At 51.9% G+C, this 18,831-nt stretch overlaps 1 protein-coding gene across 1 annotated transcript in view; it reads left to right on the top strand.

The window, feature by feature from the left end:
* Positions 1-6,015: 6,015 nt before the first annotated feature.
* The window catches only part of NAPRT (nicotinate phosphoribosyltransferase), a 40,616-nt gene continuing 27,800 nt past the window's right edge, over positions 6,016-18,831 (top strand). The window contains exons 1-3 of the mRNA XM_083360089.1: positions 6,016-6,225; positions 15,088-15,215; positions 16,281-16,363. Of these exons, the coding sequence (XP_083216215.1) occupies positions 6,018-6,225; positions 15,088-15,215; positions 16,281-16,363 (419 nt within the window). The 5' untranslated portion in view covers positions 6,016-6,017. The remainder of the gene's footprint in view (positions 6,226-15,087; positions 15,216-16,280; positions 16,364-18,831) is intronic.

Genomic DNA, 18,831 nt, shown 5'->3' on the forward strand with positions numbered 1-18,831 from the left:
GTTCAAATTTCCTTTGTGAAAAATAAGACAGTTGTTAAGTGAGTTTTGCCCCATTTTACAACTCTACTTGCCATAGTTTGTTAAGTGAAACACGGCAGTTAAGTTAGTAATATGGTTGTTAAGTGACTCTGGCTTCCCCACTGACTTTTGCTTGTCAGAAGACCGCAAAAGGGGATCATGTGACACACACACGGGGACACGGCAGCCGTCATGAATATGAGTCAGTTGCCGAGTGCGTGGATTTTGATCATGTGACCACGGGGAGGCTGCAACGGTTGTTAAGTGTGGAAAATGGTTTTAACTCTCCCCCCCCCCCCCCCCCGGTGTTTTTGTAACTTCAAACACTCCCTAAATGAGCGTTTGTAAATGGAGAACTTAGCTGTAGTGGATTTTCCTGCTAGGATTTCTGGCCGTAAAAAAAGGCACAGACATTGTGGCTGTGCTTTTATCTCACTAAAAGGAATTTTCTTACAGAGAGCAGTGTTTTCCAGTCGTGGGCATTTCCTGGAGGGTGGACTTCCAACTCCCAGAATTCTCATCCATGGTCATGCTGGCTGTGAAATTCTGGGAGTTGAAGTCCCAGGAAATGCCCACGCTTGGGGATCCTTGCAATAAAGGATCATTGAGTGACGAACAAGAAGAAGAATCAGCTTCTGCAAGGAGGGAAATCTAACCTAACCTTTAACTGGAGTATTTTTGTGAGATTGCATCCGTGCAGACTCTGTGACTGCCAAGTCAGATTCCACCATGGTATATTAATAGAGAAAGGGAAGAGAAGAGAGCTGGAAGGGACTTTGGAGGTCTTCTAGCCCACCCCCTGATAAGTGGCTGTCTAGTCTCCTCTTAAAAAAACCTAAAGGGATGGAGCGTCCACGATGTTAGTTGTGTTGGGAAGTTTAAAAAAAAAGAAAAAAACTGGCAATTGTCCAGTAAACTGCTCCAGGCAGCATAGAGCAGGGGCGTCCCAACCTTGACAACTTTGAGACCTGTGCACTTCAACTCCCAGAATTCCTTAGCCAGCTTTGCTGGGGGGGAAAAACCTTTGCTGGCGGGGGAATTCTGGGAGTTGGAAGTCCACAGGTCTCATATAGAGAGAGCGATCCCACTCGACAGCCCAGGGGGTTGCTCAAGAGACCCCCAATGGCCGGCACTTCCACGTTGGGTGTGATGTTTTCATCGGTGTTGCCAGAGAACATGATCTCGGCACGGAATCCCATCTTCCTTCGAAACGTGAGAGAGGAGGAATGAAAAGCGTGAACATTTTTTAGGCGTAATGAAAGGACGTTTTAATGCTCTCCGTTCAGTGCGCGCACCTCCAGGCACGAGCCCGGCGTGAAGCTCAGCTTTCACGGAATCGGGGGTTGAAAGTCTTGAGGCGCATAAAGCAGGGCTCCCCAACCTGCAGGCTGCAGCCCAATACTGTACCGCAGAGGCCCCCAACCTTTGGGGCACCAGGGACTGGTTCGGTGGAGAAAGGTTTTTCCGCGGACCGGAGGGTGCGTGGTTTTGTGTGCTGCCTGCATCCCGCGGATGGGGTTTTGTGCCGACCGGTTGCTGGCGTGTCGCGGCCCGGTACTGGTCCGCAGACTGGGGGTTGAGGACCCCTACCCTAAGCCCTCGGCACAGGTGTGTAGCCACAAAGAGCAAGGCTCAAACTGCAAGCTGGGTGCATGGCTGAACTGATGCGCAGTCATGTGACCGAAGAGGGAAAGGGGGGGGGACTTCAGAATCGGGTCGTAAGCCTCTGGCATCCATTGGTCCTGAAACATGCGCCGTGTAAGGTCACGGGTGCTCCCTACGCAGCCATCATCATTAGAACGGCTGCCACGATGAGGACTGGAGACATGCCAAATCTCTGGTCTGAAAGGAAATTTTCTGAGGTCCCCCCCTTTTTTTTTTTCATTGACCCACCCGATACCGGTCCGCACCGCTTGGGGACCCCTGCTCTACCGGGCCGCAGCCCGATCAGAACATTGCTGCACAAATGGTGGAGTGGATATGCGCTTCTGTGTAAAGCTCCACTTGTGTGTGGCAGGTGCTTGTGCAATGTTGCGTCAAGTGCCTACCATTCACACACAACAATCCTCCCCCGCCCCCCATGCCAGGCCACCAAGCCCCAAAGGTTGGGAACCGCTGACAAAAGGAAGCAGACATAGTTCTTGTTCGTGCAATAATATTATTTAGGACCAATCACAAGAGTAATGAGATAACAATTAGACTGAACAGGCAATAAAATAAACCCTAAAAAATAGACGATATGCCCCTAACTCAGGGGTAGGCAACCTCGGCTCTTTTATGACTCGTGGACTTCAACTCCCAGAATTCCTGAGTCAGCTACTACAGTTAAGCATAGAGTCATGTTGAGCTGACTTCTTATTTCCATTTATTCTGCTATGCACCATTTATGATTTCTATTACCGATCTCATCTGTCTTATCAGTCTGATCAAAAATCAATACCTCGTTTAGAAACTGCCCGTCTCCCTCACAAAGGGACTCTGGACGATGTACAAATAAAATGTCAAAACATAACAATACCAAAACGTAAACTAGAGGTAAAGGTAGTTAAGGTGCAACGTTAAAAGTTATCGAAAAGCCTGGCCTCAGAGTGCTTTCCCCCCCCCTCCCCAAACAGCTGCCCAATTCCACTGCCATGCTGGAGGGCTTGCAAATTAAAAATGAAAGTATAGTATAGGGGTCTTGAAACTTGGCCCTTTGAGGACTTGCGGACTTCATCTCCCAGAATTCCTCAGCCAGGAGGCTTTAAGGCGGGTCTTTAAACTTGGCCCTTTGAGGACTTGTGGACTTCAACTCCCAGAATTCCTCAGGCAGGAGGCTTTAAGAAAAGGGTCTTCCAACTTGGCCCTTTGAGGACTGGCGGACTTCAACTCCCAGAATTCCTCAGCCAGGAGACTTTAAGATAGGGGTCTTCCAACTTGGCCTTTTGAGGACTTGCGGACTTCAACTCCCAGAATTCCTCAGCCAGGAGGCTTCAAGACAGGGCTCTTCCAACTTGGCCCTTTGAGGACTCGCGGAGCCAGCCCTGTCTTGAAGCACCCTGGCTGAGGAATTCTGGGAGTTGAAGTCCGCCAGTCCTCCAAGGGCCAAGTTGGAAGAGCCCTGTCTTGAAGCATCCCGGCTGAGGAATTCTGGGGGTTGAAGTCCGCCAGTCCTCAAGTTGGAAGACCCCTGTCTTGAAGCATCCCGGCTGAGGAATTCTGGGAGTTGAAGTCCGCGAGTCCACCCAAAGGGCGAAGTTGGAAGAGCCCTGTCTTGAAGCATCCCGGCTGAGGAATTCTGGGAGTTGAAGTCCGCCAGTCCTCAAAGGGCCAGGTTGGAAGAGCCCTGTCTTGAAGCCTCCTGGCTGAGGAATTCTGGGAGTTGAAGTCCGCCAGTCCTCCAAGGGCCAAGTTGGAAGAGCCCTGTCTTGAAGCCTCCTGGTTGAGGAATTCTGGGAGTTGAAGTCCGCCAGTCCTCCAAGGGCCAAGTTGGAAGAGCCCTGTCTTGAAGCCTCCTGGTTGAGGAATTCTGGGAGTTGAAGTCCGCCAGTCCTCCAAGGGCCAAGTTGGAAGAGCCCTGTCTTGAAGCCTCCTGGCTGAGGAATTCTGGGAGTTGAAGTCCGCCAGTCCTCCAAGGGCCAAGTTGGAAGAGCCCTGTCTTGAAGCCTCCTGGTTGAGGAATTCTGGGAGTTGAAGTCCGCCAGTCCTCCAAGGGCCAAGTTGGAAGAGCCCTGTCTTGAAGCCTCCTGGCTGAGGAATTTTGGGAGTTGAGGTCCGCGAGTCCTCAAAGGGCCAGGTTGGAAGAGCCCTGTCTTGAAGCCTCCTGGCTGAGGAATTCTGGGAGTTGAAGTCCGCCAGTCCTCCAAGGCCCAAGTTGGAAGAGCCCTGTCTTGAAGCCTCCTGGCTGAGGAATTCTGGGGGTTGAAGTCCGCCAGTCCTCCAAGGGCCAAGTTGGAAGAGCCCTGTCTTGAAGCCTCCTGGCTGAGGAATTCTGGGAGTTGAGGTCCGCGAGTCCTCAAAGGGCCAGGTTGGAAGAGCCCTGTCTTGAAGCCTCCTGGCTGAGGAATTCTGGGAGTTGAAGTCCGCCAGTCCTCCAAGGGCCAAGTTGGAAGAGCCCTGTCTTGAAGCATCCAGGCTGAGGAATTCTGGGGGTTGAAGTCCGCCAGTCCTCCAAGGGTCAAGTTGGAAGAGCCCTGTCTTGAAGCATCCTGGCTGAGGAATTCTGGGAGTTGAAGTCCACCAGTCCTCCAAGGGCCAAGTTGGAAGAGCCCTGTCTTGAAGCCTCCTGGCTGAGGAATTCTGGGAGTTGAAGTCCGCCAGTCCTCCAAGGGCCAAGTTGGAAGAGCCCTGTCTTGAAGCATCCTGGCTGAGGAATTCTGGGAGTTGAAGTCCACCAGTCCTCCAAGGGCCAAGTTGGAAGACCCTTGTCTTGAAGCCTCCTGGCTGAGGAATTCTGGGAGTTGAGGTCCGCGAGTCCTCAAAGGGCCAGGTTGGAAGAGCCCTGTCTTGAAGCCTCCTGGCTGAGGAATTCTGGGAGTTGAAGTCCACCAGTCCTCAAAGGGCCAAGTTGGAAGACCCCTGTCTTGAAGCCTCCTGGCTGAGGAATTCTGGGAGTTGAGGTCCGCGAGTCCTCAAAGGGCCAGGTTGGAAGAGCCCTGTCTTGAAGCCTCCTGGCTGAGGAATTCTGGGAGTTGAAGTCCGCCAGTCCTCCAAGGGCCAAGTTGGAAGAGCCCTGTCTTGAAGCATCCAGGCTGAGGAATTCTGGGGGTTGAAGTCCGCCAGTCCTCCAAGGGTCAAGTTGGAAGAGCCCTGTCTTGAAGCCTCCTGGCTGAGGAATTCTGGGAGTTGAAGTCCGCCAGTCCTCCAAGGGCCAAGTTGGAAGAGCCCTGTCTTGAAGCATCCTGGCTGAGGAATTCTGGGAGTTGAAGTCCACCAGTCCTCCAAGGGCCAAGTTGGAAGACCCTTGTCTTGAAGCCTCCTGGCTGAGGAATTCTGGGAGTTGAGGTCCGCGAGTCCTCAAAGGGCCAGGTTGGAAGAGCCCTGTCTTGAAGCCTCCTGGCTGAGGAATTCTGGGAGTTGAAGTCCGCCAGTCCTCCAAGGGCCAAGTTGGAAGAGCCCTGTCTTGAAGCATCCAGGCTGAGGAATTCTGGGGGTTGAAGTCCGCCAGTCCTCCAAGGGTCAAGTTGGAAGAGCCCTGTCTTGAAGCCTCCTGGCTGAGGAATTCTGGGAGTTGAAGTCCGCCAGTCCTCCAAGGGCCAAGTTGGAAGACCCCTGTCTTGAAGCCTCCTGGCTGAGGAATTCTGGGGGTTGAAGTCCGCCAGTCCTCCAAGGGCCAAGTTGGAAGAGCCCTGTCTTGAAGCATCCAGGCTGAGGAATTCTGGGGGTTGAAGTCCGCCAGTCCTCCAAGGGTCAAGTTGGAAGAGCCCTGTCTTGAAGCCTCCTGGCTGAGGAATTCTGGGAGTTGAAGTCCGCCAGTCCTCCAAGGGCCAAGTTGGAAGACCCCTGTCTTGAAGCCTCCTGGCTGAGGAATTCTGGGGGTTGAAGTCCGCCAGTCCTCCAAGGGCCAAGTTGGAAGAGCCCTGTCTTGAAGCATCCAGGCTGAGGAATTCTGGGGGTTGAAGTCCGCCAGTCCTCCAAGGGTCAAGTTGGAAGAGCCCTGTCTTGAAGCCTCCTGGCTGAGGAATTCTGGGAGTTGAAGTCCGCCAGTCCTCCAAGGGCCAAGTTGGAAGACCCCTGTCTTGAAGCCTCCTGGCTGAGGAATTCTGGGGGTTGAAGTCCGCCAGTCCTCCAAGGGCCAAGTTGGAAGACCCCCACCCGGGCTGTAGACGTTCCCGGGCTGAGCTGGCATGGCCCGCGGGCGCCAGGCTGCCGGTCCCGGCCCGCAGGGGGACCGGCCAAGGCAAGGCGGGGGGGCGGGGCTTCCCCTTCTGCGGGCGGGCCGGGGGGCGGGGCCGGCCAGGGGGGGCGGGGCCGGCCAGGGGGGGCGGGGCTTCCCGGCCTGGGGCTCGGCAGAGCGGGCGATGGAGGCTCGGCGGGGCTCGCTGGCGCTGCTGACCGACCTCTACCAGTTCACCATGGCCTACGGCTACTGGCGGGCCGGGCGGCACCGGGAGCCGGCCGCCTTCGAGCTCTTCTTCCGCCGCTGCCCCTTCCAGGGCGCCTTCGCCCTCGGTGCCGGCTTGGGCGACTGCCTGGCCTTCCTGGGCGCCTTCCGCTTCAGCCCCGCCGGTGAGTGCCCGGGGACGGCTCCGAGGGGCGCCCGCTTGGGGAAGGCGGCGGCCAGGTGGGTGGGTGGGTGGGAGGGCGGGCTGAGCCTCGGGGGGCGGCGAAGGATCCAGGGGCTTCCCTAAAGGGATTCCCTGGAATCCCCCAACCCACGTGCGCCTTTTCTTGGCTGCGGCTGGCCCCTCGGGGGCTTTCCCCGCCGCCGTGGGATTTCCTGGTGGTCTCCCATCCCAAGGATGAGTCCCTTCCGACCCCGCCCCCGAGCCAGCCTTCAATGGGGCAGGCCAGGGACGGACGGAATCTCTCTCTCTCTCTCTCTCTCTCTCTCTCTCTCACACACACACACACACACGCACGCACGCACGCACACACACACACACACACAAGAATTGGAGCTGCCTTCAATGGGGCAGGCCAGGGACGGACGGAATCTCTCTCTCTCTCTCTCTCTCTCTCTCTCTCTCACACACACACACACACACACACACACACAAGAATTGGAGCTGCCTTCAATGGGGAAGGCCAGGCAGATACACACTTGGGAATTGGAGCTGCCTTCAGTGGGGAAGGCCAGGGACACACACAGACACACACACACACATACGTGGGAATTGGAGCTGCCTTCAGTAGGGCAGGGCAGGGACACACACACACACAAATTGGAGCTGCCTTCAATGGGGCAGACCATGGTGCCCTCCCCCCCACACACACACAGTTGCTGCTTTGGGGCAGGAGGTGAACCCGTAGCATGTGGAAATTGGAGCTGCCTTCAATGGGGCAGGCCAGACACACACACACACACACACACAAATTGGAGCTGCCTTCACTGAGGCAGGCCATGGTAACACACACACACACACACACACACACAGGAGGTGAACCAGCAGGCCAGGGACACACACACACACACACACACACACACACACACACGGGAATTGGAGCTGCCTTCAATGGGGCAGGACAGACACACACACACACACACACAAATTGGAGCTGCCTTCACTGAGGCAGGCCATGGTAACACACACACACACACACACACACACACACAGGAGGTGAACCAGCAGGCCAGGGACACACACACACACAGAGGAATTGGAGCTGCCTTCAATGGGGCAGGCCAGGGACACACAAACACACACACATGTGGGAATTGGAGCTGCCTTCAATGGGGCAGGCCAGGGCCAGCTGCCAGTCCAGATGTTGGGGGCGGGGGAGCTGTGGGGAGGAAGACAGGCAGGCCAGGAGGGCGGTTGATGTGTCTGAAATCGGCAGAGGAGCTGTTTCCTTCCCTGGTAAATCTTACATTGGCGCTGACGTGTGTGTGCAAAACCTCAGAGGTTGCCTGCCTCAGTTTCCCCTTATAATCCAAACTGGGGCTACTTTGCCCGCTTCGGCGCTCTGAAAAGACGACGCCTCTGGTTGGATCCAGGCTTGTGGCTTCGGAGGAGGAGGAGGAGGAGCAGCAGCCACAGCGTGGCTGAATGGGAGTTTGCAGAGAATCCAAATGGGGCATGCATGCGTGCATGTCGGTTAATGGGGGCATGCACACTTGCAACATTCTTCAGCAGCGTTTTGCGCAAACAGCATAGTTGGTGCAAACCCCCCCTCCCCCGTGGAACTTTACCCCGCCGGCTGAGGCCTGCCTTTTCCCACGCAGCCTCCGCCTGGGGCTCCTGCATATTTATTTGTAATATTCATTTATTTGCATGGCTAGTCCTCGGCTTAGCGGTTCATTTAGTGACCGCTCAACATTACGACACCGCAACAAGGGACGTGGGACCGCAACAAGGGACTTGCGACCATTGCAGCACTTGATGCAAATTCAGGGGCTTGCCCAGTGACTTGTATTTGTGACGGTGGCAACATAAGTGTCTGAGAATTGTTTTTGCAGAGAAAAACTTGCAGAGTGGTGTGCGCAAACCTTTGTCTTAATCTCGAGCACGAATTCACCTGGACTCACATATGTGGACACGTAATGAAGAGAGAGACGGGGGACATGACAGCAGTGTTCCAGTATCTCAGGGGCCGCCCCAAAGAAGAGGGAGTCAAGCTATTCTCCAAAGCCCCTGAACGCAGGACAAGAAGCAACGGATGGATACTCATCAAGGAGAGAAGCAACCTGGAACTAAGGAGAAACTTCCTGACAGTCAGAACAGTTAACCAGTTGAACTCCTTGCCTCCAGAAGTTGTGAATGCTCCAACACTGGAAGTTTCTAAGAAGAGACTGGACAGCCATTCGTCCGAAATGGTCTAGGGTTTCCTGCCTGAGCAGGGGGTTGGACTAGATGACCGCCAAGGTCCCTTCCCATCCTATTACTCTGTGTTTAGGATGGTGCTGAATAAAGGATCACACCAGAAGGAAATTAAACACGTAGGAATGCTCACTAAAAAAGGACATTGGCCTTAAGTTCCTAAAAGCCCCCTCCCCCCAATGCTATTTTTTTTTAAATGGAGCAGTTTGCCGCCCTCCGCCGTCAAAATTTTAGGGTCCTGCAACCAGCTTTTTTTTTTCCCCTCCCAAATTTCTCCCCCTTTTTCACGTCTCCAGATTCTTCCTCCAATTCTTTTTCATTGGTGTTTGCTGATCTCTTATGAAACAATATCTGCGCTTCCCATCTCTTTTTTATCCGATGACTCGGCACGACTTACAATATCAACGGGACTTGGAAACCAACCAAGGAACACTCTGTGCAGATTCTAACCTGTTTCGCCGTTCAACCCGCTTCCGTCGCTGTTTTGCAAAAGCCTGTTCCTAATTTATTCTTTTCAACTCTTTCTCTGTTTCATCCCGATTTTATTCGGGCTTTGTAACTTGACATCCGGTACTTGCTATTCAGCCTCAGCCGTTGAATTTGGATGCGGCAAGGTTTCTGCCGGTTGTGAGTGTGGCGTCGCTGGCTGGGTTGAGTGGAGGTTGGAAGGGGCCAATCCCCCGTTTGGGGCAGGCAGAAATCTCCCTTGAGCATCCCTTGGCGGACGGTTGCTGACCTGCAGCCAAACTGGGAGGGGAAGCTCGGCTCTGTGGATTATGGGTTTCCTGATCCAGCTGCTCTTAACTGAATCCCCCTGGAGGGGAGAAGTCGAAATTCTGACTCTTCAGAGGAGAGTGGGACTCTGAAGCCATTCCACTTCTTCCAGTAGACATCAATTTCCGCAAGATGTCAGAATAGCAGAGTTTGAAGGGACCTTGGAGGTCTTCTAGTCCAGCCCCCTGCTCAGGCAGGAGACCCTTGCAGAATAACAGAGTTGGAAGGGACCTTGGAGGTCCTCTAGTCCAGCCTGCTGCTCAGGCAGGACAGCCTATACCATTTCAGGCAAATGGCTGTTTAATCTCCTCTTGAAAACTTCCAGCGTTGGATCAGCCACAATGTCTGGAGGCAAGCGGTTCCACTGGTGAATTGTCCTCACTGTTAGGAAGTTTCTCCTTAATTCCAGGTTGATTCTCTCCTTGATTAGTTTCCATCCGTTGCTTCTTGTCCTGCCTTCAGGGGCTTTGGAGAATAGCTTGACTCCCACTTCTTTGGGGCAGCCCCTGAGATACTGGAACGCTGCAATCGTGTCTCCCCTATTTCTTCCTTTCTGTAGACTAGCCAAACCCAAGTCCCGCAGCCGTTCTTCGTATGTTTTAGTCTCCAGGCCTTGGATCATCTTATTTGCTCCTCTCTGAATTTTCCCCAAACTCTCAACATCGTTTTTTTGTGATCTGGTGACCAAAATGGGCTGCAGCATTCCAGGTGTGGCCTCACTAGGGTTTTATAAAGCGGTACTAATACTTTGCGTGATCTTGATTCTGTGCCTGTGTTTATACAACCCAGGATTGTATTAGCTTTTTTGGCGGCTGCCGCACACGGCTGACTCAAAGTCAAGTGATCGTCCAGTAGGACTCCAAGGTGCCTCTCATCTGTTTTTGAGCCAGGTCTTACCCAATCTGTAAATTCTCTCTCTCTCTCGTCAGCGGCTCTGTGCACAAGAGTAGCTTTGAACCGTCACCAAAGGAAGGGTTGTACTATTGTACTAGCAGTAAAGATGGGGATGGGGAAGAAATGGAGGTAGTGACAGATTTTATTTTCCTGGGCTCCAAGATCACCGCAGATGGGGACTGTAGCCAAGAAATTAAAAGACGCTTGCTCCTGGGGAAGAAAGCCATGGCAAATCTAGACAGCACACTAAAAAGCAGAGACATCACCCTGTCAACAAAAGTGCGTATAGTCAAGGCTATGGTCTTTCCAGTTGCAATGTATGGCAGTGAAAGTTGGACCATAAGAAAGGCTGAGCGCCAAAGAATGGAGGCCTTTGAACTCTGGTGCTGGAGAAGACTCCTGTGAGTCCCTTGGACTGCAAGGCGATCAAACCGGTCAGTCCTAGAGGAGATCAACCCTGACTGCTCTTTAGAAGGCCAGATCCTGAAGATGAAACTCAAATACTTTGGCCACCTAATGAGAAGGAAGGACTCACTGAGAAGAGCCTAAGGCTGGGAAAGATTGAGGGCAAGAGACAAAGGGGACGACAGAGAATGAGGTGGCTGGATGGAGTCACTGAAGCTGTAGGCCTGAGCTTAAATGGACTCCAGAAGATGGTAGAGGACAGGAAGGCCTGGAGGAATGTTGTCCGTGGGGGTCGCGAAGGGTCAGACACGAGTTCACAACTAACAACAACAAGCAGTAAAGAGTGTTACTCTATCTATACCAGGGGTAGGCAACCTTGACAGCTGGCTCAGGAATTCTGGGAGTTGAAGTCCACGAGTCCTAAAAGAGCCAAGGTTGCCTACCCCTGCTCTATGCAAAGGAAATAGTGCAATTTTAAGAAGTATTTTATTCCTCCGTAATTAAGAAGTGGGTTCGTTTTTTTCTTTGGGGCCTGTGTGTCTTCATGCCATGGGAGGTCCAGCTTCGGAGTGTTGTCTCCTGCACACCAGGTGAACAGTTGAAAGACGCCGGTAACTCACAAAGGTGCGATATAACCACACCTGCTCTCTGCCCAACAGCTGGATCTCAGCTTGCCCGGAGATGTTGCAAGAGGCAGTCTCGTGTGGGCATGTCAGGGCCCCAAATCCTTATGTGCTCTTGTGGGGGGGGGGCGGGGGGAGAAGCATTGTTCAGCCTGGGATAACTTTCACTTTCTACTTTCCCTCTCCCGCCTCTGTCCTCTCGGGAAAGGAATGTATGTGTCTCCCTTCTCAGCGAGAGGGTTGCGGAGAAACGAAAGTGGAGAAGGCCTTGAGGTGCCCGTCAGCTGTGCCACTTACCGGCACATCGTTGCCACCTGTGGGATTGGCAGGATTGCAAATGGACTTTAGGACTCTGTTGGAAGGAGCAATATTTATACCGGGGCTTTTCAGACTTTTTCACCCATTGTACCACTTTTAGCGTATGGCAACGTCCGAGTACCGTCAGTCGCCCAGCAAGGTGTCAAAAACTTGACCAAAAGGAAAAAAGAAAAGAAAAAAGAGATGAAGTACAGGTAGTCCTCGACTTACAGCAGTTCACTTAGTGACTGTTCAAAGTTACAATGGCACTGAAAATAGTGCCCCCCAAGCCACAGCCGAGCAAGACACCTGCCTGCCCGCCCGGCGGCGCTCTTCCTCCTGTCTGAGATTTTCATCGTTGTGAGCATTTCTGTTGAGGATTGGCAGCGGGGGTGGGGTAGGGGGTGTTTGGTTTTTATTCCCCCCCCCCATCTGCTGGGTGGTTGCAGCAGGTTTTGGTCACTTCACATGACCCTGGGACACCGTGACTGTCATAAATATGAATCAGTTGCCAAGCCTCTGAATGTAAATCACAAGACCCTGAAGATGCTGCAGCATTCCCCCATGTGCTCTCTACATGGGGCTGCCCTTGAGGACCACTCGGAGGCTTCAGCTGGTGCAGAATGCAGCCGTGCGAGTTGTGATGGGGGTTTCCCGTTACTCCCATGTAACACCTCTGCTCCGTGAGCTGCATTGGCTTCCGGTTGCCCTCCGGGTGAGATTCAAGGTGCTGGTGATGACCTATAAAGCCCTACATGGCATGGGTCCGGATTATCTCAGGGAGCACCTGCTACCAGCATCAGCTTCCCATCGTCCTGTGCGCGCCCACAGGGAGGGCCTCCTTAGGGTTCCGCCGGCGGGTGATTCCCAGGGGGAGGGCGTTCTCTGTGAGTGCGCCCGCCTTTTGGAACAAACTGCTGATGGAGCTTCGGACTGCCCCCGACCTTCGCTCTTTTCGCCGGGACTTAAAAACCTGGTTGTTCGAATTGTCTGGGCCAGGACTGAGGGATTTTAAATTTTAAAGTATTTAATTATATTAAATTAATTTTAAAATTTTAATTTTATTGTTATTAGGAATGGTGGGCTTTACTAATTTAATTCTATTTCAGTCTTTTTTGTATTGTTTTAATTGCCCTGTGAACTGCCCTGAGTCCTTCGGGAATAGGGCGGTATATAAATTCAACAAATAATAAATAAATTTCAGCTGATTGGTGCTTCTTCTGGGCTCAGAAGCGCCAGGATCGGTGCTGAGTTCCAGCTGGATCCTGGCGCTTCCGCTGAGCCCCGACAGCCCTGCAGCTCCAGCCGTCTCTCGCTTAGGCTTGCGCGGTGCTGCCACCGGTTCAGCTCATTCCCCTCCCCCACTACCACTTTTCTAGGATGGCCGCGTACCACCTGCCAGGTGCCAATGTACCACAGGTGGTACCCGTACCACTGGTTGAAAAGCCCTGTATTATACCATTTGAATCTTAACTGTGAAGGACCATTGAGGCGTGCTTGGAGGCCACACGGATCGGCTTACGCGGCTGTGTGTTCTGAGGGGAATGTATGTAGCTGAGCGTTGCTTGTGAGATCCTTGATGCTCTCTGAGCTTGGTTGCTTTCTTGCAGGTGTTTCATGATCCAAATAGGGGGTGCTAGGAGGGAGGGGGGTTATGGAGAGGAGGAGGAGGACAACTGTGGGCTCCTTGGTGCTCTCTGAACTTGATGGTTTGCTTAAGAGACGTTTCATTACCTACCTGGGCAACATTATCAGTGCTAGAAGGGAGGGAGGGTGTAGAATGGAGGAGGAGGAGGAGGACTGTGGGGTCCTTGGTGTTCTCTGAGCTTGTCTGTTTTCTTGCAAACGTTTCATTAGCCATCTAGGTAATAGAAGGAGTGGGGTGTATGGAGAGGAGGAGGAGGAGATAAAGGGAGGAGGAAGATTGGTGGTTTTCTTGCAGAAGTTTGCATTACCTAACTAGGTGACATTACCAGTGCTAGAAGGGGGGTGTTTCTAGAATGGAGGAGGAGGAGGAGGAAGATGACTGTGGGGCCCTTGGTGCTCTCTGAGCTTTGTAGTTTATTTGCAGGCGTTTCATTGACCCACTTGGCAACATTATCAGTGCTAGGTGGGAATGGAGCTTGTTCTCTGTTTATTATGTATATTATTATGTTTATTATGCCGTGCTTTGAGAGAGCAGGCCCCACTCCCTTCTAGCACTGATGTTGGTGCCTAGTTTGTAATGAAATGTCTGCAAGGAAACCACCAAGCTCAGAGAGCACCAAGGACTCCATAGGCTTCCTCCTCCTCCTCCTCCTCCTCCTCCTCCTCCTCCTCCTCCTCCTCCTCCTCCCTTTCTCCTTCTCAACTCTACAAACCCCCCTCTCTTCTAGCATTGATGATGCTACCTAGTTGGGTAATGAAACATCTGGAAGGAAACCACCAAGCTCAGAGAGCACCAAGGACCCCACAGTCCTCCTCCTCCTCCTCCTCCTCCTCCTCCTCCTCCTCCTCCCTTTCTCCTTCTCAACTCTACAAACCCCCCTCTCTTCTAGCATTGATGATGCTACCTAGTTGGGTAATGAAACATCTGTAAGAAAACCACCAAGCTCAGAGAGCACCAAGGGCCCTACACCACCCCTCATCCTCCTCCTCCTCCTCCTCCTCCTCCTCCTCCTCCTCCTCCTCCTCCTCTCTTCTAGCATTGATGTTGCTACCTAGTTGGGTAATGAAACATCTGGAAGGAAACCACCAAGCTCAGAGATTACCAAGGACTCCATAGGCTTCCTCCTCCTCCTCCTCTCCACAAATCCTACTACTGATGATGTTCCCTAGTTGGATAATGAAACGTCTGCAAGGAAATCATCAAGTTCAGAGGGCACCAAGGACCCCACAGTCCTCCTCCTCCTCCTCGCCACAAATATTCTCCTTTATTAATTGCCTGGATTGATGACCGGTTGCTGACAGATCTTCCTGGGGTACCTCTGTCCAACGTCTGAGGGCCAGCTGCCCAGCACCCGGCAATCATGTGACTGCATGTCAGATGCTCGGCATCCGGTCCGCATCGCAGGGTGACTAAGCCAGCGTTTCCCAACCTTAGGAACTTGAAGATGCGTGGACTTCAACTCCCAGAATTCCCCAGCCAGCTATGCTGGCTGGGGAATTCTGGGAGTTGAAGTCCACGCATCTTCAAGTTCCTAAGGTTGGGAAACGCTGGACTAAGCCACTCTTTAGTACTTTCCCCCCCACACACACAAAAAAAGTCCTAGATTTACTTCCCTTTTTCGGCCAACCTTGCCCCAGCAAACTCTTTTCTGAATGACCACAGCGTTTGCTTAGTGACCACTGCAGAAAAGGTCTTAAAATCGGGTCGGTCACCTCAGTGACCTGATTTACAACTTGTGAGCATAGTGGTTGTAAGTTAAGGGGTACAGGTAATCATCGTTCTGTAGAAAATAGGCTGTTAGGAGCAATCGCTGGACGTAATTTTGAAAGAGAATTACGTAGCAGATGGACTTGGGGAATTCCTGGTGGTTGAAAGGAATGCTTTGTGAGTTTTGTGTGTGTGTGTGTGTGTGTGTTCTTCCCAGTCTTAAAAAGTTTTGGATTGCTTACTTGGCTTCCCTTTGTTTCAGAGATTGAGTATCTCAAGTCCATCCTTCCTGCCACGACGGAGGAAGCCTTCTTTGACTACTTGGCCACGGTTGATGCCTCCGAAGTTTCCATCTCGTCCGCCCCGGAGGGCTCCGTGGTCTTCTGCAGGGTGAGGGTCTCGAGTGCGACTTCTGACCATGTCCCCCTGACACAGGGCAGCAGCTCAGAACATCCACCTTGGTCCCAGGAGAAGGGCAGGAGGGGATCCTGGCACTCGTTTTACCTTAGGGAGGGAAGGGAGTGGGGGGGAGAAAGGAAAGGAGGGGTGGGTGGATGCGAGTGAGGGAAAGAGGGAGAGAGGAAGAAGGAGGCAAGGAAGGAGAGAGGGAGGAAGAAGGTGTGAAGGGAAGAAGGGAGAGGAAGGAAGGGGGAGGGTGAGAGGGAAAGATGGAGGAAGTGTGGGAGGAAGAAGGGCATGAAAAGGGAACAGAGGGAGGAAGGGAGGGGGAAGGAAGGAGGGAGGGAGGAAGAGGGCATGAAAAAAATGAGGAGTGAGTGAGTGAGAAAAGGATGGCAGGAGCGAGGGAAGGGAGGGAAGGGGGAACAGGAAGAAGGCATGAAAAAGAAGAGGAACGGGAGAGGAAGGGGAGGGAAGGAGAAAGCGAAGGAGGGAGGGACAGGAAGAAGGGGGCATGAAAAAGGGAGGGAGGGGAGAGGGAGGGAGGGAAGCAAAGGAGGGCGGGAGGAAGAAGGGGGCATGAAAAAGAGGGAGGGGGAGGGAAGGAAGGAAGGAAGGGGGAGGGAAAGTGGGAAGGAAAGAAGGGGGAGGGTGGGAAAGGAAGGAGAGGCTGGCGAAAGGAAGGAAGGAGAAGGGAGGGAGGTTGAGAGGAAGGGAAGGGAGAAAGGATTGTTAATTTGACTAGGCCAGGGGTAGGCAACCTCGGCTCTTTTATGACTCATGGACTTCAACTCCCAGAATTCCTGATCCAGCATGGCTCAGTATGGAAACCTCTCCCTTTCCCCTCAGCATGGCTGGCTCAGGAATTCTGGGAGTTGAAGTCCACAAGTCATAAAAGAGCCGAGGTTGCCTACCCCTGGACTAGCCCCAACTTTCGCTGGAAGGACTGTGTGTTCTAGGCTTCACCCCAGATAAGCTCAGATAAAGAGTTCTTGGGCAGTTGCAAAGAGTCTCCTCTCATGGCCCGCGTCTCCCTCCCCGCTTCTGTCCGTTCAGGTGCCGTTACTCCAGGTGAGAGGCCCCTTGTTGGTGGTCCAGCTGATGGAGACCACCTTGCTGTGCCTGGTGAACTATGCCAGGTGAGTCTGCATGAGGTTCGGCTTGCAGGGACCTAAAAGTGAAGGGCAGAATATTTTAGATTTTAAACCTTTCCAGTTCAAAAACGACCCGTTTTGAGTGTCAATCACCCCGGCCCATTTTTGAAAACCTTTTTTTTTTTCCAATATTGTAATATTGGGCATATCTTTTCCTGGGAAATTTAACAATTTCCCCCCAAAAGGGATCGGAGATTGATATTTCAAGGTTTACTGAGTGAATGTAATAATTTCCACCGAAGTCCTGGATCCCAAATTAGACGAATTCTATAACCTATCCCATTTGAAAAACTTGGTTCAAACATTGTTGCCCTACGATGCACCGTTTCGCTCAGTTAAAGATTACATGAACAAAAGTTTTTATGTAATGTACAGATAAAAAACAACAACAGAGGTTGTAGATTTAATTGTAAAGGGTCCATATGTGTAGATTTCCACAGGATATTTTTTGGGTGAAATGTTAGCTAGTTCGGTCCATCAAAGTCCACCAGGCTCTGTAAAAGCTCTTTGAAAGATTAGGAGGTGAATTGTTTTGTTCCCAATTTTCACGTACATCAGAAAATAAAGAAATATAAAAGAAATATTTAAATGCAGCCAGTCTTTGCAGTGTCCTTAACTGCATTAGTGCTCGGTAACGGGTGGATGACCAGGTAATATTATGATAACTAGTTAATTCTCTGTTAGCTGCCACCTTAAGCTATGCTATGAGGATGAAGGTTGGGTGGGGGGGGGGAAATGCTTGGGAAATTGAAAGTAGGGGCTGGGTCTCCTCGAGACTCTGCTTCAAGGTTACTTGGCCCGAGGAAGGAGGGAGTCACATTCTAATCGGTGCTTGAACTGATCGTTGTGAAAACATCTTGCCTGAACCTGCTTGGTTATAAGATGGTGGGCAATGGGTGGGTGGGGGCATTAAGGATGGAAAAGTTGAACTTGGGGGTTTTGGCGGGCGATTCTCAGTCCTGGCTGTTCAATGCTGCCATACACTTGACCTCTAATAAAAAAAACTACACCTCGCTCAACGAATGGAGCCGAGGATCGTGTCAATCCAGGGGTTGAAGTGGTGGCAGGTCTTGACCTTCTTCATTTGGATGTCAAAGCTGCTAACATTGAATGTTCTTGCTTGACAAGAGATGAAGAAGTAGCCATTTCATATGTTAAACTTGTGTATTGCCTTAAGAGATTGGATTAAGGTTGGGAGGGGGGAAGAGGAGGATTGTTCCTCAAGGCCGTCTGAAATTAAGGAAGATAATGGTGAAATGGTGAAAAAAGTAAGGTTCTACATTTAGGCAGGAAAAATCAAATGCACAGGTATAGTATAGGTGGTCCCTTGCTCAGCAGTGAGAGGGATCTCGGAGTCCTAGTGGACAGTCACTTAAATATGAGCCAGCGGTGTGCTGCAGCTGCCAAAAAAAGCCAACACAGTGCTGGGCTGCATTAACAGAGGGATAGAATCAAGATCGTGTGAAGTACTAATACCACTTTACAATGCTTTGGTAAGGCCACACTTGGAATAATGCATCCAGTTTTGGTCACCACGATGTAAAAAAGATGTTGAGAGTCTAGAAAGGGTACAGAGAAGAGCAACAAAGATGATTAGGGGGCTGGAGGCTAAAACATATAGGGAACGGTTGCTGGAATTGGGTATGTCTAGTTTAATGAAAAGGGACGCGGTGGCTCAGTGGGTTAGGACGCTGAGCTTGTCGATCAGAAGGTCGGCAGTTTGGTGGGTCGAATCCCGAGTGCCGCGTAGCAGAGTGAGCGCCTGATACTCGTCCCAGCTTCTGCCCACCTAGCAGTTCGAAAGCATGTAAAAATGCAAGTAGAAAAATAGGGACCACTATGGTGGGAAGGTAACAGCGTTCTGTGCGCCTTTGGCGTCTAGTCATGCCAGCCACATGACCACGGAGACGTCCTCGGACAAACGCTGGCTCTTCGGCTATGAAACGGAGATGAGCACCGGCCCCTAGAGTCGGAAACAACTAGCACGCATGTGCGGGGGAACCTTTACCTTACCTAGTTTAATGAAGAGAAGGGTGAGGGGTGACATGATAGCAGTGTTCCAATATCTCAGGGGCTGCCCCAAAGAAGAGGGAGTCAAGCTATTCTCCAAAGCCCCTGAAGGCAGGAGAAGAAGCAACGGATGGAAACTAGTCAAGGAGAGAAGCAACCTGGAACTAAGGAGAAACTTCCTGACAGTTAGAAACATTAACCAGTGGAACAACCTGCCTCCAGAGGTGGTGAATGCTCCAACACTGGAGGTTTTTAAGAAGAGACTGGACAGCCATTGGCCTGAAATGGTATAAGGTTTCCTGCCTGAGCAGGGGGTTGGACTAGATGACCTCCAAGGTCCCTTCCAACTTATTATTATTATTACAAGAGCTTGGTGGAAACTGATTCTTTAAATCAATTGGAGAATATGATTAATGACAAAATTAGAAAGGTGGAGAATTGTG

This window comes from Vipera ursinii, assembly GCF_947247035.1.
Source record: "Vipera ursinii genome assembly, chromosome: 3".
NCBI lineage: Eukaryota > Metazoa > Chordata > Lepidosauria > Squamata > Viperidae > Vipera > Vipera ursinii.